This window comes from Pollachius pollachius (assembly GCF_949987615.1).
Source record: "Pollachius pollachius genome assembly, chromosome: 1".
Classification (NCBI taxonomy): domain Eukaryota; kingdom Metazoa; phylum Chordata; class Actinopteri; order Gadiformes; family Gadidae; genus Pollachius; species Pollachius pollachius.
The window spans coordinates 46,160,556-46,185,676 of NC_136934.1; the positions used below are offsets into that span (position 1 = coordinate 46,160,556).

The 25,121-nt window shown below is 47.4% G+C and overlaps 1 protein-coding gene across 4 annotated transcripts in view; it reads right to left on the bottom strand.

The window, feature by feature from the left end:
* LOC307076183 (protein MTSS 1-like) overlaps positions 1-25,121 on the bottom strand; it is a 61,910-nt gene that overhangs the window by 15,339 nt on the left and 21,450 nt on the right. For all 4 annotated transcript variants that reach the window (XM_079737076.1, XM_079737075.1, XM_079737077.1 and 1 more), the window contains exons 4-6: positions 9,368-9,452; positions 6,781-6,872; positions 5,795-5,869 (exon numbers count right to left, since the gene is read on the bottom strand). In XM_079737076.1, coding sequence (XP_079593202.1) covers positions 5,795-5,869; positions 6,781-6,872; positions 9,368-9,452 — 252 coding nt within the window. The remainder of the gene's footprint in view (positions 1-5,794; positions 5,870-6,780; positions 6,873-9,367; positions 9,453-25,121) is intronic.

Below are 25,121 nucleotides of genomic sequence, written 5' to 3' on the forward strand. Positions count from 1 at the left end.
CTGTGATTCTGCTGTATGTGTCGACAGCCGGTTTACAAGCGAGGTCACAAGTGTGTTCGTCTTCAACAACAACAAATCAATGTGGGCAGGATGAGACGGAAGTAGACAGGGGCAATAAGCAGAGCAGAGAATTGGAAATTGCAGCGTCTACCAGAGTTCCTCTCTGTTGATCTACAAACACAATCAGACCCAAAGGCGGATTTGATTCCTAAGCCTCCGGCTGCTAAGTATACATTTACGCTGTTTGGGATTTTCGGGAAAAGCCGGGGCCTTATGAGAACGAGCAACGAACCTGGTTAAAAATAAAACTGGGTTGTGTTACATGGTCTAAAACAGGGAATGTCTTTTCTTTCACAGCGCGGTTCAGTGTCTCGCTAATGAGGCTCCGATTGGACGCTGAGGCCAGACAGAGCTGGAAAGTGGACTCACTGGACCCACTGCTCTCCCTGATCACAATAAGGGATGGCGTTTTAAGGCATTTTGAGAAGCTGCATTCAAGTATTGAAGTGTACTCAAAAACGAAGTATACCCAACAGAACCGCATACGTTTGTGGAATATAGAGCTCATAAAAAATGATATCCGATGAAATTGATCAGCATCTCAACTCGCCTTCAACTATCAATGATTTTAAAACAGATTTTATAAAGTCCCTGATATCGATTCACGGGGTCAGTGGAGCCAAGCCTTCAGACTGGTTTCTACGATATTACATTGACCATGGTTGGCAGTTCATTGACAAATATTTGGCAGAGATCTCAAGGAATTGCTAAGTGCAATATTAAGTCTCACTGGTTTCTGAAGCGAATGCAAAACAGCCAAGACAACAAACTAAAAGGTGAATACTTAATCATTTGGCATCAAGGTGAGATAAATGAAACATTTCGGATTTTAGTTTCAATGACACTACCCTGACACGACCCTCAATATAATCTGCTAACAAAAAACTAAGTATTAAAGAGGTGGCTCTTTAGGAACAATACAAACAGATTGTGGGATTAAATGACTGTGGGAACAACACTAGGTCGCTTTGGTAGGTGAACATAAAGGCACGGTTGTGTGTGAGAGAGACAGAGAGAGAGAGTGAGCGAGACGGATTAAGATTGTGTGAGAAGATTAAGTATAAAGTAAGAGAGCAAGGAGGGCCAAAGTATACACACACACTTCTTCCTCACCTCCATTCCAGATTGATATTGACAAAATGCCTGGAGGCAACCATTCAATGCAATGCAATGCAATTACCAGCTGTTTCCTGGTAATTGCAACTGAAAAGAAATGTTTTTCTAGATCAGCACTCGATTTATAATGGTAAGAACATTGAGAAAAATGGGAAAGGCTAAATCGCAAAATATGCTCTCAATCTCCCAAGAAAACAATCCACCACTAACTGAGCCTCTCACACTCAATCACACTCGCATTTAGAGTGGATTTCCTCTCAGAGTAGCAGTTTAACGTTCGCTGGAGAGCTTTATGGCTAAGCTTTTGCAAAGGCAAACCATAATCCGGCCCTCTGCGTTCAAATTAGCAAAACCAGAGTTATTTTAACAGGTCTCAACCAACTTTGGCCCTCCAGGGAAATCAGCTTATCAGGAGAAATGGCCGCTGTGAAGAAGAAGAACGGGCCCAGATCCAACTCGAAGCGGTCGACTGGTTCTCCCGCAGGTTGCTACAGGACGATGCCTCAGTTTACAGGGATGCGTGTCCCGTGATGAATCGCTAGTGATACACGCTAGCCAAGTTTCCATCCGACTATTATGTAAATAAACAGCTTCCCCGGCACAGGGCTAGGTCCACAACACCAAAAAAGGCTGCGCTAATTTGTTGCTTAGCATAGACCGCCTTATAGATACATACACTTAGTGTCGACATATGGAGAGTTATAGAGACGTATACAGAGATGTGTGTGTCTGTGTGTGTCTGCGTGCGTGCGTGCCTTTGTGCGTGCATGTGTGTGTGTGTGTGTCCATTTGTGTGTATGTGCGTGTGCATGTGTGTCTGTGTTTACACCAGTTCCAGCCTGGTCAGATTAGCCTCCTAATGTAATGACTGCTGAGGCTCCTCTTATCAAACGTCTCTTGCTTATAGCGATTATTAACTTGATTTACTCTAGTCTTCTTCTAGCTCAGCGAAGGGTAAACATGTTTTGCTGTGTCAGGGCTCTCTGGTGTCCCAGGGTTTTCTAATGGGTGAATGAGATAGAGCTGAGATAGAGCTGAGAGGAATATTCAGGGCGTGTGATTGCGTGGGTGCTCCCGGAGAACACTCCTTTGAGCTGCTCATCGGTTCAGGGCTCCTGTTTGCAGATTGTGCGCTACTGAAAGGAGAGAAGAACAAGTGTCTCTGTTATCAGTCGCCCTGGGGTTCACACAGCCGGTGTAATGAGCACTGAACAGGCACTGCAGGAAATCCTTATCAGGACTTGAGTCACATGCTAGGCATTAGAAGGTAAAGCGAGACAGACGGGCCGAGAGCAAGACAGACAGACGGACCCAGGCACCGGCAGACAGACAGACGGACTCAATGTAGGTCACGTTATTGTTTACGCGTTTGACTCTAATTTCTTCAAACTTTTGGCTGCGTACACTTTTCGTATCATCAAAAGCAGAGCCCTCCAGGCTCACAAATGGATGAAAGCTGAACTGGATCACTTTCTCACACACATGCATGGCGCACGTGTTGATGCTAATACCACTCAACTACAAGGGCTTTTCACGTGACCCAATGATTCCATTTTCTCCAGTAACACTTTTATTTTTTTCTCTGCCTCGCGCCCAGCCAGAAAAACACGGCCATGAGATGCCCTTCAGATACTGGTAAACACAGAGGTAACAGATCACGCCGGTTCTGCACCCACACAGTCTGCACACACACGGTGCATAATGTACCAGAGACCTTTTCCCTTGTTCCCTCGTTATTTAGTCTGTAAAAGTAAACCGTATAAACTTGAGTATTTGTATGCATCATAAGCATTTCTGTTTGTTTCTTGTGTGTTTGTGTGTCTGTCTGTCTGTGTGTAGTCAGTGTGTGTCTAAGCATGTGTGTGTGTGTTTGCTTGTGTGTCTAAGCGTGTGTGTCTAGGTGTGTGTGTGTGTGTGTGTGTGTGTGTGTGTGTGTGTGTGTGTGTGTGTGTGTGTGTGTGTGTGTGTGTGTGTGTGTGCGCGCGCATGCGTGTGCGTGCGTGTTTGTGTGGATCTATATCTAAGCTTTTGTTTGTGTGTCTGTCTGTGTCTGCGTGTGTTTGTGTGTGTCTGTCTGTGTGTGTATGTCTGTGTGTGTTGCAGACAAGATAAACTTGGTGTGATGTCAACGGGTCCACAAGCCTATTAGGTGAGTCACACGTGGGAGTGAGACAAAAAAACACTGCATATTTTGCCTACTTAATGACCAGTGTGTGTGTGTGTGTGTGTGTGTGTGTGTGTCTGTGTGTGTCTGTGTGTGTGTATGTGTGTGCGTGCGTGTATGTGTGTGCGTGCGTGTATATGTGTGTGTGTGTGCGTGTGTGTGATATACAACAGATAAAGCCAAGCCCAGAGCAGTGGGGGGAGAAGGTAACACCGGTTCAGACCACCCAGTGGGGGGGCACGGTGATCAGGGAGGAAACACACAACCAAAGACCAGGCCAGCGACACAGGGTAGTAGCCGCTCTGGAAACCTGCAGCCGCTTACGGTTGATAAAAGATACAAATTTGATCCAAAATGTATCATCAATTATGTAATGTCAATTTAGGTATTCAGTATTTTGCCAAAAATTGTACAGTTCTGTGTTGATTAATATGACACAGTTTGACTCATAATAAAGCAGAAAATTCAAAAAAGATAAAAGACCTTGACTGATCAACCAGGACACAGGGAGCAGCGCTATCAAAACCAAACAACTAATTGGGCCGAGAGAAGCCCTATGTCAACAGCTCCCACACGGTGTGTGTGTTGGCTGAGCTCTCTTGACACTTTCAGCCCACACCTACCGGAGCTATGCGCTGCGCTGCAAACCGAAGGAAAACACAAAACCGACATCCAGCACAACATTCCCCCTCCGCTTGTTCCTCCCCTGGTTCCCATTACGCCCTGATGAGCCAGACGTTGCGCGGGAACGCCGTCCAGAATTCCTATTTATGGTGTTTCACTTTATTACCTCCTCGCTCAAGGTTAATGGTTGTGTGCGAGTGCAACGCCAACAGCACAAGGAGCCCCCACCGGCAGCGGATACCAAGTAAGGCAATGTTTGGAGCTCCCGGACCCGCGCTTGTCCGCTGCCCGGGCGTCACGGCAACGCTGTTCAGACCCCATCGTCTGTTTGGACTTGTGTCGGGCCGGCCCTAAGCAGTGCCTCGATGTAAAGAAAGGATTCGTGTCGGCATGTGGCTCGGGAGGTAGAGCGGGTTGGCTGGTGACCGGAAGGTTGCTAGTTCGATTCCCGGCTCCTCCTAGCCGGGTGTCGAGGTGTCCCTGAGCGAGACGCCTCACCCTAACTGCTCCCGACGAGCTGGCTGTCGCCTTGCATGGTTGACACCCCCGTCGGTGTTTGAATGTGTGTATGAATGGGTGTACAGCGCTTTGAGTGGCCCCTGGTTTGAAAAGCGCTCTTTAAATGCAGGCTTAACATTTACCATTGATGCCGATAACTAAGGGCCGGTGGAGTCGCTGGTAAACCCCAAGTAAGTAGCCGAGCCCAGGTGCATGCTGGTCAAATTCGCCAAATGACATGCATTGTGGGGTAATCCAGAGCAGCAGCTGTCTTCAATGGTCTCCAAGGAGAGGGCATGGGGCAGCCTGGTGCAGCCGGGCATCAAACGCAACCCCCCCTGAGGGGATCTCAGCGCTGCGTTTAAAACTAATTGGTGGGGAAATCTCAAAGCAGTCGCAGCAAACTCTTGAATGTGATAAGTTGTTATCGGGGCGCCGTACTGCTTCGAGCGGGATCTGTTTACAATTAAGCGAGCCAGCCGGCTTGTCAGATTATCCTGCGGTTATTAGAACAGTGAGTAGGGTGTGCCGCCGGAGAGAGTATACCAAAGAAAACAAATGACTCTCACAGCGTTCTTAGTTTTTCTTCATGAGGCTGGCTAACAATGCCTACAGTCACTCAGAGGACAGCTCAAGACGTTGTGTGCAGCGCTGGGCGAGCGTCCAACTGCCATGTCGCCAACAGCTCCCCGTTTACATCCAGCTTGTTTGAGTCATGTTCTGTGTGGACACTGATATGCAACAGACAGAACAGCATACAGACATGCGCCATTTTAATCACTCAAAGTCTCTCCCTCTCCCCCTCAACAGAGTTTGAACGCCCTCGCTGCTCTTAGGCTATAGAGTGATATACTGTATACGACATATGAGTTGTATACAGTTGCACAACTCATTTTAAACAGGAAATTGCCGGGACACAAATCAATCACTTCTCCGCCTTTGGGAACAGAGACAAATAGTTATAGTTTAGTAGCGTGTTTGATTTCACCCTGGTTGCAATTAACAGATGTTATGAAATTAGTTTTGAAATAAATCACTAGCTAAATTAACGACATGGGAAAGACAAGAGAAATAAAGAATGTGTATGCTTGTGTGTGTGTGTGAATGTGCGCGTGTGTGTGTGTGTGATGTATGCAAGCCTGATCGTCGCCAACCAAGACTGATTGGCAGAGCCGACCCAAACCACTCGGGTATCGCATCATGTGACCACACATCACAACCAATAGCAGCAGCAGCAGCAGAAAGAGTGGACAGACGGACGGACCCAGAGGGAGACACTGGGTCAAAGGCCGACGCCTAGCAGAGCATGAAGGGGGGGGGGGTTCTTCTCACCTTTCCTCGCCTTCTTCTGCAGCTTCAGCGTGTCTGAAGACTTCTTCTTGATCTCATTGCGAGCCCTCTTGTACTCTGGAGAATCGAGGGGGCGGAAGGGTTTCAGAGTGGTTAATGGAGGCAAACGCATTCAAAAATCACGTCTCATAAGCTACTAGTGTAGTAGAAGCATGCTAGTGTTTTCCTTTTTACATTTAGGGCAGGAGTAGCTCGCTAGCTTGCTAGCACGCGTTAGCAGCGTCTTACGGTGTCGGTGTTGTGAAACATTAAAGAAAAGCTGAAATGGGTTCAAAAGAAGTAGAGTAATGAGCGGTACAATGGGAGGGCGGTGAGCCTCGTGTTACGTTAGTGAACCCATGACTGTCGGCAGCTGGATGTTTTACTGAGTCGGACGAAGCACAAGAACAGCACGAGAGCGCGCCGGCCGGAGGCACCGAGGAGTTCGTTGGTTGATCTCCTAGCGAGTCAGCGGGGGGAAGGCACTCGGAGATAGTAACGGCCTACTCCACGATTTTACACCCTGGTTCTCTTGTGTTTCGCACACGTCGAGCGCCGACAACGAACGAGTCACTGTAGGAAATAGGTTCACACCGTTTCTCCGTTTCCTCCGTTTTGAAATCATACCGTCGGATTACGGTTTGGATTTGTTTTAGACAGGAGGTTGCTAAGCGCAGACCAATAGGGATCTAATCTAACGCGTGGAGGGGGGGGGTCACAACCCACTGCTCCATGCTCTCTGATTGGCTGACATGTAGGCAGGATCGATGACTATTTATAAGATGGACTTTGAATACAAGGAGGTTTGTGAGTGTCTGAGAAGTGTGAGACCAGAGAAAAGATGCTCTAGATACATAGGTTACAGGATGCGACATGACGTTCGTATACGGGGCACGTTCACGCCTAGCTGGAGTTGTGTGTAACCCCAGAGCCTGTGTCGAGCTCTGTGTGCGCTGTGCGGGGGGTCCCTGGGGGTTTGGAGGCGGTACCTTTGGCGTGGTCCTTATCCAGCGTGGCCACGCCCCGCTTCCACTCCTCCATCTGCTCCTGGAGCGGGTTGATGAGGCAGTCCGCAAAGGTCCTGGGGACGACACAGGGAACCGGGGTTAGCTCCCGGCTAAAGGCCATGCAGTCACTCATACACACACACACACACACACAGGCGCATACATACACACACACACACACACACAGGCGCACACACACACACAAAGACACGCATACATACACACACACACACACACACACACACACAGGCGCATACATACACACCCACACACACACACACACACACACACACACACACACAACCACACTTGGTCCCAGTGTGTGTTTGTGTGTGTGGGACTGCCCCCCACGCACACACACACACACACACTTGGTCTCAGTGTGTGTTTGTGTGTGTGGGACTGTCCCCCAAGCACACACACACACACTTGGTCTCAGTGTGTGTTTGTGTGTGTGGGACTGCCCCACACAGGGTCTCACATGCATGGTTTGCATTTTTAGGGAGTCGAAGCTGAATTCCAGACATGGTCAATGTTGAAGAGTTGAAGTTAATGGAGTGAAGCCAAGGAGGTAGGGCTGGGCTATATATCGATATTCTATAGATTGGAGACGTAAGAACAGATATATAGGCATACATGTTGTCTTTTCCGGGTTTTAAAGTCTGCTTTACAGTTAAGAGTTTTCATTTTCTGAGCTCACTAGACTTTTTTAATTATTCGCCTTTTGTCATTATACCCACATTTCTCATTGTGAACGTAATTTGTGAAAGCACAAAGGATTTTACGTCAAAATCTATATCGAGGTATTTCGTACAAAATATCGATAGTTGATTTTGGCAATATGGCCCCGCCGTAATGGCAGCATAGCGTGGACCGGGCCTGGCTGTTGTGTTGTGAAACGTTAAAAAAGTCCTGAAACACTGAAGGGCTGCTAGATAGGTGACAGACAAGGGAAACAAAAAGGTGCACAGAAAGAAACGATTACATATTTTGTGTCTTTAGCTGTGGCAGGAGGAGGGGGAGGGGCTGTTGAAGAGATGACCGTCAATCATGGACCAACTGTACACACACACACGCGACACAGGAGGGCTGTGACTTTGTGTGATCTGGGCAGCTGCAGGCTAGAGACCTATACTAAAATTAGAAATGTCCCACCCACAGACATGTCCCTAAGGAGAGAGAGAGTGTGTGAGTGTGGACCCCGGCCCCCTCCAACTACTGCTCTGCTATGACGAGCCGAAGGAATTTCTACTGAAATGCCACCCGAAATCAGAGCCCCCCCGAGAGAGAGAGAGAGAGAGAGAGAGAGAGAGAGAGAGACACACACAGAGACACAGAGACAGACAGACAACGACAGACGGAACGACAGACGGAACGACAGAACGAACAGGAGGAGATACAAAGATATAGAATGAGAGAGGGGGAGAGGAGAGAGAGCTTATTAAAGTATGCCTGTCTGTCTGTCTGTCTGTCTGTCTGTCTGTCTGTCTGTCTGTCTGTCTCCGTGGTGTGTGGAATGTCCCACAGTGTTGGAATGCTAGTTAAGAGACAGTTCGTCTGGCTGACCAGCGTTCTGCTCAAGCCTCTTAAGTGTAGCGCGGTACTAAACAGCCACGTGCATCCCCCCCCTCCCCCCCACCCATCGCCGTCAGACACATGGGTGCTAAATCATCAGAACTGCATCTGAATGGGCCCATGTGCCGTTTAGATCCCATTTACGACGGCGTGCATTCTACGTGCGCATTCTAGGTGCACTGAGCATCGAAGAGGTCATAGTAAGATCTATGGAAGTTCAATTTGAATAGTTCTTTCGGTCGCACGTCGTTCGTGTGATATTTCAACCCATTGTCCAGGTTTTTTTTCTGCGATGATGATCATTTATTTAATCCAGCAGAGCAGGTTGTGACTGTGACCCACTCGCTCGCCTGCTGTCCTCCGAGGTTAGCATTTAACGAGTAGAGATTATGAGCTAGGTAGAAGTTTAAGTGTGGTGAGCAGAGTTCATATGGCTAATGACTAGTTACTTATGTACACACTTGTGTGTGGTGTACGTGTGCGTGTGTGTGTGTGTGTATGTGTGTGTGTGTATGTGTGTGTGTGTGTGTGTGTGTGTGTGTGTGTGTGTGTGTGTGTGTGTGTGTGTGTGTGTGTGTGTGTGTGTGTGTGTGTGTGTGTGTGTGTGTGTGTGTGTGTGAGAGTGGTACCAGTGCTATCCGGGGAGCCTTATAGAAATAGAGTAGCAGAAATAGAGCAGGGTGAGGAGGTAGAATGTATCGTATGAAGGTGTAGTACACTATGAATACATTGAAGAACACGTACGTATTCATACAAGTACATACATGAGGCCAAGGGTCAACAAGAGCAGGAGTTAGTGATATGTGTACGTGAAGATATGTTCTACATAAAAAAAAACATCTGGGGGGAAAAAAATCCTTCCTTACATAGAAAACTGCGTGGGTATGTGAAAGTATGACTGTGTGTGTAATACACAGGGTGGAGTTTGCGCGGCCTCGCCTGCATGAACAAAGCGTCATGGTGGTGAAGGAGGAATGACGGCGGAGGTCCTTACATTGAGAACTGCTTGAGTTTGGTCTCGATGCCGCGGTGCCTCATGCACATCCTGGTCAGGGCCGAGCCGATGTCTCGGGTCCCACCTGGCAACACAGAAACACAAGCCAGCGGTTAAGAACAGCCGACATGCAAACCATCCGTTAAATCAGCCGACAAATCGTGGGTTTTTCCACAACGAAAAACCTACGATTTTTTTTTTTTTTTTTTTTGCACAACGCTTACGTAGTTATGCGTCAGACGCACAAACACACACACACACACACACATTAGCACGCACGTAAACAATTACACACACATTTGCTCGCACGCACGCGTACGTACGCACGCATACCCAGACTCACACACACACACACACACACACACACACACACACACACACACTTTCCATCCGCCCCTGTATCGGTTATTGCCGTGGTTAAAGTCATCGGCATTACCGAATACCTTTTGGATTCACGTTGAGGCTATTAGAGGCGTATGCGTTCTCAGAGGAATAGCGAGGCTGCTTCAAGTGCCAGTGGCTCACATTCCACGGCACGGCGTCAAAACGGAGAAGGAGGGAGCGCGGAGGGAGCGAGGGAATGAGATGTCTTTCTCTGTTACACTTAAGCGCCAACGAGGAGCAGTTGGGAAAGACATTGTGAAGTGAAGAGCTGTTCTTGTTTAGTCGCCTTCTGGGAATATTCCTCTGCGTCTTCGGAGCCAATAACAATCACTCAGTAACTCAGCGGAGTGGAGGGGAGCGTCGGGGCCGGGGTGGAGGTGGAAGGTCGGAGATGAAGGGGTGAAAATGCTTTACGAGGAAGATTTACTGGATCTGGACCCAGTGGCCCCCAGAGACTCAGGCGTGCTCACGTCACTCGCAGCTGGGCACAATAAAACAATAACAAACAGAGCTCTTGGAACGATGGTAAATATTAGTTCATTTTGGACTAACTAACCTAATATAAACCCCGGCTGGGAAGCAAACAGGACGAAAACACGGGTCGAATGGCGTCACCGCGGTATTTGAACAGCGTTTGAACTTTGGAGCTCACCACATGAAGCTTTTCGTTCCACTGTTGGAATACACCACCCCTAATCCGCTGTTGAACGTTCTGAAGGTCTCATCTCAAACGACAGCATGATGTTAGTAGAAGTGTAGGGTTATTATCACAAATCCGACTTGTCATCTGGAACAAGCACGAGCAAAGCACTACTATAACAAACACAAATACACTTAATATAATACATTAACTGCATTTATACAGCGCTTTCCAAACCAGTAGCCATTCAAAGCGCTGCACAATATTGCCTAACTTTCACGCATTTATGCACACATTCACACACCGACGACGGAGTCCACCATTCAAGGTGACATCCAGCTCGTCAGGAGCAGTCAGGGTGAGGTGCCTTGTTAAGGGACACCTCTACACTCAGCTCGGAGGCGCTGGGGATCGAACCAGCAACCTTCCGGTTACCAGCCACTTGTGTGAATGAACTTCCCTTCTTTGACGAAAGAGTAAACATGGAGTCATCCCGCCTATTTCAGATCTTCCCTCTGTTGTGCTACAGCTGAACGCCCGGAGCAGCGTCCAGTATAGCGCTGCTGACCGCCTAGCAATGGCCGCCGGGACGCGACGCACCACCTAGTATTCAGCAGGAGAGCCTCCTCAGTGATCCGGTGTCATTAAGTCAAACATGTGCTCGCCATGCCAGGGAAGGCCTCCGGCTGAGCAGCCCAGGGGAGACATGACAGTGATTGACAGGTCTATTGTTGATTTGACTGACTTGCTCTCTGTGAGACCCAAACACTGTCTGAATGAATAACGACAGTGTGTGTGAGGTGTGTGTGTGTGTGTTTCTGTGTGCTTGTGTGAGAGTGAGTAAGACACACAGGGGTATTGTGTGGGTTGTGTTTGCATACTTATGTGTTGATGTGTCGGAAAGAAAATCAAAGGAGTACAGAAGGTAAGGTTGAAATCTCAGACCGTACGAAGACAAGATTCCAGGGTGTGTGTGTATGTCTGACAGAGCCTGCATGTGTGTGTGTGTGTGGGTGTGTGTCAGTGTGTGAGCGACAGTCCTATGTGAGTGTCCCTGCATGGTGCCAGCACTCTGCTGACAGCAGAATAGGATACTCTGTTGGAGTGGTTTCACACAGTCAAGTCGAATCTCACACACACACACACACGCACACACACACACACACACGTCATGTGACCCATTGTAGGTGAAAGGGACCTTGCGCAGAAATAGGGGCAATAGTAAGTGGGAGACAGTCAGGCTCTTGACACACACACACACACACGCACACACACACACACACACACACACACACACACACCCCATGGAGTGGTGTGTTGGAGGGTCTCTTTGGCCTGCCAAAGAGACCCTCCATCCCAACCCCAATTTGCCAAACAACGTCTGCCCCGCATCGCAGGCCTGGGTGGCACTGTGGCCAGAGGGTAAGAGAGCTCAGAGGGCAGCCATGTCTGCTGCAAATGAAAAAGAATGAAGAGACGGTAACACAATGTTTGAAAGTCCACGCTTTTTATATATATATATACGAAACCGCCTTTCTTTAGAAGGCACTTCTCTTCCCGAGCGTTCAAGGTTTAAGATTCAGAACGGGAAGAGCGCCGGGTTGGTGTGTGCGGGGACTTTAAGTTATTTTGTGCACCGTGAGTGGCGCTTTCTCTGTGCCTTTTGAGAGAGCGTTCCTAAAGCTGACAGTTGGTTTGGCAGCGGGGCCCCGGGGCCAGGGGGATGCAGCGATAGGCTAGCAACCAGGGCACGTTTGGAGGGGTTGGCCCGGGGTTCTTCCTCAGGTGGAGCAGAAGAAGGTCTGCCTTGTTTTCCAGGGGAAAATCCCGCTGAAGGGAGTGTGATGGCTGCCGTTGACTCAATGGCTCTGTGTTTAACCCAGGTCGAACGGCTGCACGGTTGAGCCCAGAGTTTCCTGTGTGTGTAGAAGTGGTACGTAGGAACTCTTCAACGAGCCGAGCCGTACTCTCTGGGTCATCGTTCTGGGTAACGCTCGTGGGCGCGTACAGTTGGAACCACGACATTCCTTTGTCTGTGATTCAAACGGTCTGGTTGCTAAATCCGACGTCAAACTTCTGTAAGGCAATATTATGAAGCAATAAACATATTGGATTTCCGAACGTGTAATTGTCCGTCGCATTCTCGGTGGCTCTCAGGATGTTGTTTCAGTGGCCTTTTTATTTTTATTTAGCTCACTTGATATTTTGTCCCTCGAATCTTTCCTTCGCAGGCTCCGGTTCTGTGACCCGGTGTTGTTGCAGAGGGTGTGGTGTGTGTGGTGCGGTCCGTTCACTACGAAGCCTCCCTGTGTCACATAACACTATCAACGCCACAGCAGCCCTCCACCCTACACTGCCCCACCCATCGCTGCCTCCTGGCGGACCGGGACTCTGGGTGTGGCCCTGGAGGAGGAACCTCCCCGCTCCATCTATCTGTCGCGCTCTGGGCTGTGATTGGTCTCTTTTTCTGGCTGGGGTGTTTCGGCCTCGGACACCATTCACAAAAATCAGACCTTAGATTCCAGTCTGAAGTCTGATTAATTTAATTTAATCTGGATACGCGCACACACACACACACACACACACACAGACACACACACACACACACGCTTAGAGATACACACACACACACACACACACATTTAGAGACACACACACACACACACACACACACACACACACACGTTGGTTGATCGGGGCGTGTCACTTTCTTTTCCCGTCAAATTTGTCTCCACCAATTATAGAAATGGTAACGTGGATCTCTGAGGGTGTGATTGAGCCAACAGCGAACACAATCTCAGCCAACAGTAGTAAACTCTCCCAATGGGGAGACGATCCAAGATATCTTGTCAGGACACCAGCGTTCCTAGAAAAATCACTGCTGTTATAAGTGTTCTTTGGAAGTAAACCATCTACGCTCTTCTTGTCTTCTTGTTAAGTTATTACTAAGAAATAAAAAAAGTCTGGAGAGCTGGATTAGGCAAATCTGCCAAACTAAAAGGAGACCCCTTTAGCTACAGCGAGACAAGTCTCATATTGCACTGGATGGATTAGCTTTCCCACAAACATTGACATTTTCACATTTCTTAGTTAGACTTGAGTCAGAGAGCTGCCACGACGGACCAATAGGAGGGCTGGCCAGACCCAGGCTTCAAAACTACTCCAAATGTACTCCACAATAAAAGGCCGCCCCCACGCTGGGGGGGAAGATGAGCTCTACTGCCGTCTCTTTCAGAACGTCGACTTGTCCATGTTTTGTATTCCATTTGTGGAAGAGACACCCTCTCAGCAAGAGACCAGCTAATGTGCACTCTCCCATTACAGACAGTTACCACGGAAACTGTGTGTGTGTGTGTGTGTGTGTGTGTGTGTGTGTGTGTGTGTGTGTGTGTGTGTGTGTGTGTGTGTGTGTGTGTGTGTGTGTGTGTGTGTGTGTGCGTGTGGTTCTGCCTCCCGTGGTGTTGTCAGGGCAGAACCCTTCTCTGTTCTGCTGTTGCATTAAGAGTGACTGACGGCTGTGCTCTTTAAAAAATAAAGAAAAAGAAAAACACGGTGCAAATGTGTTATTCGTGTTAGCATGCGCGTCCAGGCCCAAGACACGTGACCGAGGAAGACTCAGCCAGTTGTTCAAATGACATACAATTCACCAACTGAATATGCAAACATGGGCTGCAGGACACGGGCCGAACAATAAGCCTGCCTCAACCGATGATGGTATAACACTGCATTAAAGACCAGTCAATCAATTCAGTCTATAGTCCTTATCCAAAACGGACCAATCAAATATTCCCTAATAAATATAACATCAATAATTGACTCAACTGATTTAGTATCAAACAATTCAGTCAATAGTCTCACTTTATCCAAAACGGACCAAATTAATATTCTGTCATAAACATTACATCAATAATGAACCGTTTTAGTACAAAGCTGAACCTCTTTTTTTGGATGACATAATCGGATGTGAAACTCAATTGAGAGTACATCAATACCTAACTTAGCTGTTTTAGTACAAAGATAAACTGTTTTTTGGGGTAACATTTCTGGATGCGAAACTCGGGTTGAGAGTATTGAAAAGGGAAAACCCTGATGGTGGACTGTTGTTTTAAAGGGGCCAGGATTATATGTCTGCCATCACAGACACTGGATGTCTCCTGCTCTGTCTAGCACCGGCTGACCCCTGGATGGAAATAGCACCAGCTCTTATTGCACCACACACACACACACACACACACACACACACACACACACACACACACACACACACACACACACACACACACACACACACCCTGTTATTTGACATGTGACCACATGTAAAGGATATTCTGCACCAAACAATAGTCCACCAGTCCAACTTTTAAACCCAATTCAGGTGACACGGGGAGAAACAGATGCAGAGGGGGGTGGGGGAGGTGCAATGACCTCAAGACATCCTTTGAACTTTTTTCTTGAAAAGACAGGAGGAACAAAATCCATTATTATAGATTTCAGTTATCAAGCTGATTAGTTTTTTCTCTAATGGCGTAGTGGTCTCTCTCCATGCAGGTGTGTGTTTGTGTGTGTGTGTGTGTGTGTGTGTGTGTGTGTGTGTGTGTGTGTGTGTGTGTGTGTGTGCGTGTGTGTGTGTGTATGTGTGTGTGTGGGGCCATTTGCTGGCTAGGCACGAATATTGTCTAGGTCCTCTTCCTCCTCCTCCTCTTGCTCCTGAGAAGCCCCTGGGAATGTCACATTAGCCTGGAAGAGGCCCTGTGTGTGTCATTTATGTTTGTGTTGGGGTACGTGTCGACTTTGACACAGTCTCATGAGTAAATTCACACACAAATTAGACTTCTTCCAATGACCACCACCTCTGGCCCACAACTAACCCACACTGGCATCCCACACGACACACCAGCATGCAAGCTTTGAACACAAAACCAGCCAGCCTTACTATTATAGGGAATATCCCGTTATTCCAGGAGTCTATGAAAGACACACACACACACACACACACGTACGTCATTAACTCTATTAATAAATAGTGTCACTTCCTGACTGTTGTCCATCTCATGTTGCAGGACTTCAGACCTGCTACAACCGTGCTATAGTGGCGAGCAGGCTGCACAGACATCAACATATCAACATAGTGTTAGGGCTACAAATATCCCCAGCAGCCTTTACCAGCCAGTGGAGAGAGGTCTCTCTGTGTGCATGTTCAGTCTGGTAGCAACATACTCATACCCCAAGAGGATATTCCTTTCCGTGTTCTCCATTTCCCATGATAAAGACGTTGTTAAAAATGAAATGCTTTTTAGAAACTGGCAGATCTACTTTTCACGTTATATGCTGGCATCTGAGAAGCAATAATAAAGACATAACAAGCGTCAATATTTCAGCACTACCAACTCGTTGGCCCAAATTCTTTTCCATTTAGTGGTACTTGGTTGAAACCTAATATTAGTAGACGGTTGGTGTCGATAACGTCGATGAACTCCCTGCTTAGAAGGAGGAAAGGCATCGCAGCACGCGCACTGTTAGTCCACGAGGCCCGACGTGTCTTTGCATCAACGCACACGTTTTTAGCGATCCCTTTACTCCAGATGCCACCAGCATCTGTCTGCTCCCCCCCGTCCCGACACACTACGAGAACATACATTAAACCCCGCGAGGGCAAGCCAATAAAGAGTCTCTGTTATAACATACTGCTCCTGCCAGCCTGAACCGTAGTTTGAAATGCACTATCCAGAGCATCGGAGCGGGCAGGGCGATGTGTTCGGCTATATGTGGAACAGAAAACACACACATCTGAGAATTATTAATGTAGGGGCTGTAGCGCGGAGCGGCCTTCTAAAAATACAACTTTTTTTCTTCTTTTTGAAGCATCTGCTACGCATTAGATCAGGGAGGGAGCCCTCTTCACACAGATCCCAGCTTGTCATTAGAGCTACGGGCAGAATGGAAGAGAGAGAGGGACCCATGGTTTACCCCAGCCTCTCTCCCAACATCAGGCAGTCGAGTTGAAGAAGGGCGTTTTCACAATTAGCAGAATATTAATCAAAATGAAAACAAACGATAAACAGAAGTTAGGAGTCGTACCAAGACAAATGCGTTTTTTGATTCTTGGCTCTAGTGGTGAGCAAGGAAGTTGCACATTCAGAACTAAGAGAAGGATGACGGCAAACCAAGTTCAAAGAGAGGGGGGAACGAGATAAACCGTAAAGGTAACCCTGGTTAGCAGCATCTGATTCCGGAATAGTCTCCCTGGCTAATTACCAGGCCCCTCTGCAGTTAGCCAGATGGTCTCTGGTCACCCAGAGCCAGTGGTTAGCTTGATAAGAGAGCTGGACAGAGCAACGGAGAAACACACATGCAGGATACGATCGCACACAGCTGGACAAGAGCAATGTGATATCCTCTCGGGCTAATTAGAGAGCCAAAGTAACACTTTAATTAGAGAGGTGCGCGCACACACACACACACACACACACACACACACACACACACACACCTCCCTACTGGTCATTTACCCATTAGTCACGATTTATCTAGACCACAGCCATATCTATCTGCACAAAACACTGCCAATGCAATTGTGCACATTAGTATCAAAGCAGCTCAGAAACCTCTTCATAGAGAAGAACACAAGGACAGTGCTGGTGTTCCCCCCCCCGCACGCCATCTTCATAAGACTCAGCCACCCTCTACAGCGCAAGGTTGAGATCGAAGAGGACCGTGGCGCTCCGAAATCAGCAGGGTGCTCACCCCAAGAAGGAGAGGAAGAGGGACGACCAGGCTGCTTTACATTCCACGGACGACTTTTGGAAACACATGGGACTAATTGACACACACACACACACACACACACACACACACACACACACACACACACAGCGCCGGAGCCGAGAGGCCGGCATGTCCCCGCGACGCCACCCCACCCACGCAGCAGCGACAGCGAGGAGTCATTCATCCGCTCAGCCACCAGCCCCATGTTGGGCTGTGACTCTACTGCAGCTCAGCCTCCATATATTACCTCTGTCACACTGAGGAGCAGCTCGTCACACACACACACACACACACACACACACACACACACACACACACACACACACACACACACACACACACACACACACTCTCTCTCTCTGACTATGAATCTACTTAGGTAGGGATTATTTACATCCCAATTGTGCATCTACTGGTAGTTTGTTCCACTAGCGGTGCTGGATCCTGACGGCACATGCGTACAAGCACATATGTTGTATTTCATGCACAGTTTGTTTGGGCAGGGTTTTAAACCCCATGTTTCTTGTTTGTTGTGGTCTCATGTCAAGGCTGGCTGGGTTCGTTAATTCACGTCCTCTGGCGTCTCTGCGTTTCTCTAAAACGTTCCCTCAGCCATGATAAACATTTGATACATCCCCCAAGAGAAACATCACATCCCACTGAATCAAATAAGGCCGCTAGCTGGCGGAAATGTTGTTGCACTGCTCGTTCAATTAACCGGGGTGCAACAAACAGTCTGTTTCTCTGTAGCAGCAGGGCCTTCCAGGAGACCTTGGAAACCTGCCTCTTATCAGCTCCGGGGGTTTGTGTACATTTCTGTTTATAACCAAGCAGTCAATAGCTGCTGACAGCCAGTCAGCTGCTTCCACTGCCCATTTTCCTAGCCCAACACATGCAAATACCACACACACACACTGAGAGACACGCACACAAACTGAGAGACACACACACACACACAGGCACACACCTTCCCCCCACCCACCCATACGGGTGACAGCTGTCCCCGTGAGGATAGGAGGGAAGATGGATGCAAAAAAACAAAAACAATAACTTTCCTCCAGTCCTCCAACAAACTGCAGAAACCCTCCACTGTAGGCCTTGTTATAACTCTGACTCCCCTCTGTAAAATCCCTCTACTTTCTGGTTGCAGTGGAACAGAACTCCAGTGCTGGTAGACAGAGGATATATTTCCCCATTGAGTGAGGTATGAATGATCATTTAAACAAATTAAGGAGTTCAGATCATGATCCCGGCGTAATCAGGAATCAGGTGTCCCAATTACACCTGGATCACAAGTGATTCCCAACAGCCGTGCAATTGAATCGTATTTAGTAAAAGACTGTTTCATATGCAGAGTTAATGTAGAACCTGATGTGAACCAAAGCTCACTTTGACCCGTTGTAGTGGATCTAATCAAATCAAAGCTACAAAGTGTAGATGTACTGTACTTGGTAGTTTGGTTATGAATGAGGGAGTTTAAATTTCTAACAGTCCGTTCAAGGTGGACAGGTGTGTGTGTGTGTGTGTGTGTGTGTGTGTGTATTTGTGAACGAGTGTGTGTGTGTGTGTGTGTGTGTGTGTGTGTGTGTGTGTGTGCATGCATGTCTGTGCATGTGTATGTGTGTGTGTATGTATGTCTGCGTATTTATGTGTGTACGTGTACGAGTGTGTATGTGTGCATGTATGCGTGCGTATGGATATGTGTATATGTATGAGTGTGTTTAAGTGTGTATGTGTGTATGTATGTCTGCGTATGTATGTCAGTGGGCCACTGCTGCAATGCAGTGCCATGTGGCCTGAATACTAATAGGAAAGACCTCGATTGCGCTTCTCTCCCCTCCCTCAAGGCATCACATGTTCCCTGCCAGGCAGATGTTGAACCGCCCTCGCTGGCCATAACTATTTTTCACTTGTTCTCATCCAGTAGAGACTTAGTCAGATTCACACAGTGGGATATCAAAACTCTACGCTCTAGCCCGATGCAAACAACGTGTGGGTAGTCTTTCCCCAAACACAAGCCAAGGACTATTGTTTGGACGGTACAGGTCTATGTCAGTATTTACAAATCCTTTTTAATCAATATGTTTCTTCTAGTATGTTGGGTATGTACATATTATCCATACTAACCAATACGTTTCTACTAGTAGGTTGGTATGGTCATTTCCACCTGAACCAATATCTTTCTACTTGTATGTTCAGTACAAATCCACATTAACCAATAACTTTCTTCTAGCTTGTTCAGTACATATCCATATTAACCAATACCTTTCTCTTAGTATGTTCAGTACATATCCATATTAACCAATAACGTTCTACTAGTATGTTCAGTATATCCACATTAACCAATAACTTTCTACTAGTATGTTCAGTACATAGCCACATTAACCAATAACTTTCTACTAGTATGTTCAGTATATCCACATTAACCAATAACTTTCTACTAGTTTGTTCAGTACATAGCCACATTAACCAATAACTTTCTTCTAGCTTGTTCAGTACATATCCATATTAACCAATACCTGTCTCTTAGTATGTTCAGTACATATCCATATTAACCAATAACGTTCTACTAGTATGTTCAGTATATCCACATTAACCAATAACTTTCTACTAGTATGTTCAGTACATAGCCACATTAACCAATAACTTTCTCAAAGCCATGGCAGACGCTGATTAAAAAGGTCAGCAAACTAAACAAACCAATAAACAAAACAGATGTGAGTTTAACTGGCTGTTCTTTGAGTCGGCCACACTGCCGTCTGAAAGAACGGACCGGAGTTTCAGTTCTTTCGCTGCTTGTCAATTTCAGTTGAGGGGAAAGGTTGCTATTATTCAATCTAAAGGGTTTACACTGTGCACTGAGGTTTATGTAGATGCCTCGAAGAGTAAAAAATGATTAAGAACGAAGGATCTATTACACATGCATAAGCAAAAGACAGAAGATACCGGAGAAGAGGAAGGAGGAAGCAGACATGTCGTGAGGGAAAAGTGAGCAAGAGAGAGAGAGGGGAGAGAGGAAGAGAGAGAGAGAGAGAGAGAGAGAGCGAGAGAGGGAGAGAGAGAGCAAGGGAGCCAGGGAAGAGGGTGCAAGAGAATGAGTGAGCAACGAGAGAGAGCAAGCAGAGAGAGAGAGAGAGAGCGAGCGCGAGGGGAGAGGGCGTGAGAGAATGAGCGAGCAACGAGAGAGAGAGCGAGAGAGCGGCATGCGGGTGTGAATAGCCTGTGCCGCCTGTGTGTGGTTGTAGCGCGTGCATGCTAACGAGCTGCCCGGCCGCCGCCAGGGAAAGTGAGGAGGAGAGAGCGCTGAACAAGATAAGAGCCATAAAGCTGACAGCTGGACCTGACTGGATCTGGATCTCTCTCTCTCTCTCTCTCTCTCTCTCTCTCTCTCTCTCTCTCTCTCTCTCTTCTCTCTTCCCCCCCCCCCCCCCCCCCCCCCCCCCGTTCGATTCTAGTGCTTCCAGCTCGCTGGAGGTTCCCTGCCCCTGCTCCTCCTCTGTCACCTCAGCCTCGGTCTCCAACTTGCGGCCCCCCACTCCTCCCTCCGATGAATGAACGCCACCCAGGGGGGCAGGAAGCCACCGTTCAGGAGCCCCAGCGCTGCCTTCCTCTGCTCCTCGTGCTCTGTGTGGTCCGACTCGTTCCCCTCCTTCTCGTAGAGGATGAGTGCTTGAGGGGCTTCGTTTGGCGTTGTTAAGCCTCTTTATTCCTCATGCCCCGTGTTTATTATAATGTAGGGTGATTAAGCGTGAGCAGGCCCGGCCTTAATTGGCAGAATGTGGGTTATGGATTTTTTTGGGCGCTTCCTGTGGGCTTAGTTGAGAGATGCAATAGGAAAAAGATTTAAGAGCGATTTAAGTTTTAACTATGGGAAAGTTATAGTTTCCAAATCACATTATAACTCGTAAAATTCTGAAAACGCTTGAAGGGACTTTTCCTTTATCACTTAAAATATTATCAATAATATGTTGGAAAGCTTTATTTTGGTGGCACAGTGGTCTCCAGGGAGATTTAAAACAAAAATGCTAATTTGCTCCGTACATGAAATGGGCTCAATGTACGCTTACAGTACCGTACTATCACTGCAGATGTGGCATCAGCTTTGCATCACGGTGCATATTCAGGTCAGAGAGGGTTTACCCCCCCAACCTCCCCCAACCCACCCCACCTCCACACTCCTCAATTTAAGCTGCCGAGGCATTTTCGCACTTATCTCGTGTTCTCCCGAGAAGTTCAGACTCTCTCTGATCTACTTATCCATGGAGTACCACCCCCTCCCCGGGATCGTCTCTGTGTTCCCCAGAACAGCCCTGAGGTGTTGTCCCGGTTAATCCCGCCGGGGCGAGCTGGCAGGTTCAGCGGCAGGTCAAAATCAGGAGGAAACATCAGCACTAAACGTTCACAAGGAAGGAACACAAATAAAATAGTAAAGTGCCAGGAACAAGTGGATATTGTACAACCGCTTGAGTTCAGTTGTCGCAATAATCGGGCTGAGTTTTTAGCAAGAATATCTCCGTCGCCCGAGTCTGAAGAAATAAGCAGACAGCAGATGCAACAGCAGATAGCAACAGGAATGGAGCGTCTTGGTGCATGATAGCGTCACTGGCAGAGAGTGTCAAATCAAGCATTCCCTACATAGCACGCGGGCAGACACAACTGATCAGATAACCGAGCCGACAATGCATGAATAGATGACATGATTTCGTCATAGTCTCTGTGTTTGACTGGTCCGAAAAACGTTGGAGAACATGTTAAACCATGAGGGACCAAAGGTTCCTTAAATACCCTGTTTGTTGGCTTGAAAAACAATCTATTGTGTGTGCGTGTGTGTGTCCCCTCTATCAGGACATGACCAGCTTACATGTGGCCTCAAAGAGCCACCCACACACACACTGAGGGCAGGTTCCCTCTCGAGCCCGCTCTCTTGTCTTTTCTTGGCTCGGCTGTCCCAGTTTTCTCCGATCTCGCCCCGTCTGACACACATTCCAGACACTGACCGAGCGACAGGATTCTGAGGACTGGAACCAATCGACCACACAACCTACTTCTCTTGGCTTAGCAGGGTTTAAAGCCATGATCAAAGACCGAGAAGAAACCGTGATAACTCAACTAGAGTCACACTTGAAGCAGTGTAAAGCAATCTCAGTGCCAAATCGAATAAGGCTGCAGAACAGAATCGCACCGTAGGTCGATAAAGAATGGCAAGGCGCTGTTCCACATCTTTAACCGCCCTTTCAGAGTGGGCAAGCACTAAAGATGGCCCCACAATGACGCTATTGTTGTTCTTCTGCCAAGTGGCAGGTAGTGTCCCTACTGTGGTGCAATCTGACATCAACGAACCCCACGGTCAACTGGGATTTCAGGAACGTTGATGTATTCGCGCCTGCAGTTTACTGTCTGCTTTGTGACATATCACCCGATCAAGTCACACCTACTGTAAACACCCTGGGGTGATAAAAAAACATATTTCACAACAATCCCAGGTATGACACACAGGATGTGAGTCAGCGGATCGCAGCACAGTGACGGGAAGCTAAGGGAATGGTATGAGGAACTTTCAGATTGACACAAACAAAAACATGCAAAAACAAGGTTTTCTCTGAAGGGGAAATGTAAATCATGAGGGCTTCTCCTGAATTTTTAATACATCACGAGTGACACGTTACGACGAAGGGGGTGCCATTCAATGTAGACCGAGGAAAAAGACTGAGACATCACAAGGACGGACACTGCTTTGTGATTGGCTGAAACATAACTACACAATCGCACACACTAAGGGTTGAGTTCTGAGTTTCGGCTAGTTTGTGTACAAAGAATGTCCTGGAAACCACTTGTATAGTGTATAGTGTTATGGTTTAGAGCTACAGCACTTATAAACCGTTCTCATGTGTTAATTTAAGAATCAACATTGCCCATGTGTCCCAGTTTGAGTCAGACTTCTGGGTTTGCTAATTAGCCTGAGTGGCCTAGCAGACGGGAGCAGTCAGACCGGTCTCCCAGCCCACGGTTCCCAGGGCAACGTTCACAGCAGGCAGAGCATTAAACAGGAGGCCAGGAGTTGACTATTAGTTCATTGTAGGATTTCTCCGCCTACTGCCTTCAATAAAAGAAGGTAGTAATGACTTACAGATGAGCGGCATCGAGGTCAGATAACGCCAGTGGAGTGTTAGGGTAGTAGGGACTGTGTGGCCACGCCATCTTGTCCAAACCGTTAGCCTTAGTCCATTATAGAATAGGGAACATTATTGGGCAGATATGATTTGAAATAGACTGTTGTTTGTTGATATTAAAACGTAGCACTTTTTTCTTTTACTGCCTTATGGCTGACATTTGTCAACTTGACAAAGAAGTGAAGCAACAGATCTGTCAATGCACTTAAGTGATTGAGAAATTTGGGGGTTTGGCAATTTCATGACAGTTTGTGTATTTTAATGATCCCTAATGACCTGTAAATTGTATTTCACAACCAGTTGGAATCCGGAACAGGAGGGATGTCATCCAATGCCTGACACCTTGAACCCCAAGAGGTCATACTACTTAAAACCAGCATAGCCAGAGTCCAGAGGGGACCAGAGTCCCAAATTAAGAACAAACTAATAAATAAATGGAAATAAATGGAAGGGTGGCAAGGTGAAAATAGATTAAGGTCGAGACACTGAGGATTTGCCAATCCATGAGAACACCTGACACTTTAAGAGTGTTGTGTAAGTGTTTTTCCATTTATTTTTGTGTTCTTAGTTAATTGAAGTTAATTTGGATGTTCATTCACAGTGTTTTTAAGTGTTCTTGATAATCAATTATACTTGAATAAATAAAAGACCCAAATGTTTTTGCTTGTTTTTTGTGATTTCCCACACTGGGGTTTAGCATTAGAGGTGTCAGATCTCCTTTGAACCTGTGCTCTGGGAGCCGTTTCCAACGCTGCCTGTAACACACGGCAGGAACGAGGAGAGCCTTCAGTATAATCGCACATGATTGATCCTAATTGTCACGGCGCTGAAGGGATGTTTCCGCTCCATTTACCGCTGAGACGACTCGGGGCCTGCAAACAGGTCCGATACCTTCCTGCAGCGCAGTACTGCAGAGAGAGCAGCCCAACGTACATGTGCACCCATAGGGGCCCGTCATTAACGGAGGGTGGGGCCACCCAGACCTAGAGCGAGCGGAACGGAATGGAGACAATCAAAGCACGCGAGCGAACATCTAAATCAAAGCGTGGTCATGCAGAGGAACATTAGAACATTATCCTAACCATCTTTGTTGTATATTGGTATTATGGGGAATGGGTTAACCTAGCGATTATTAGTGCTTGGTACTTGGTTCTATGAACATGTACAGACACCGATGTAATGTTTCTCCTTCTTCTGACAATTGTACTCATTGTAAGTCGCTTTGGATAAAAGCGTCTGCTAAATGCCTAAATGTATAATGTATAAATGTATAAATGTGTAAACATTGCTGCTTTCCACACCTTCTGCCATCTGAAACACAGCCTCTCTGCCCGTCTGCGGACTGCGGAGCGGTTGAAAGGGTTCCAGTGAGAGACATGTTAGGGATAACTAGAAGCAGGGATACACTAGGGAGAGCAGGCTGACCGTCAGACCAGCACAACGCCGACTTGTTCCCAATAAAGGCCCTCAGAACGCAGCCTGTGTGTGTGTGTGCGTGCGTGTGCATGCGAGTGCCAGTAGATATTAGGTTCTGGTTGTGTGCGTGCGTCGCCTCTTTATGTATGTGCTCATTCATGCAAGTGGTGGTACCGAAAAACCCATTCCTTTTGTCAGAAGGGGCCAGTGTCACCCAGTGAAAGGCTCATTCTAAATGTTTTACCCGCGGTGAAATTTTAACCGCCATGCCACTGCACACATGCCGCCGCCTACGCCCACAGACAGACACACACACACACACACACACACACAGCAGAAACACTCGGTCCATTCAGAGCTCTCTACATAGAGGGCGTCT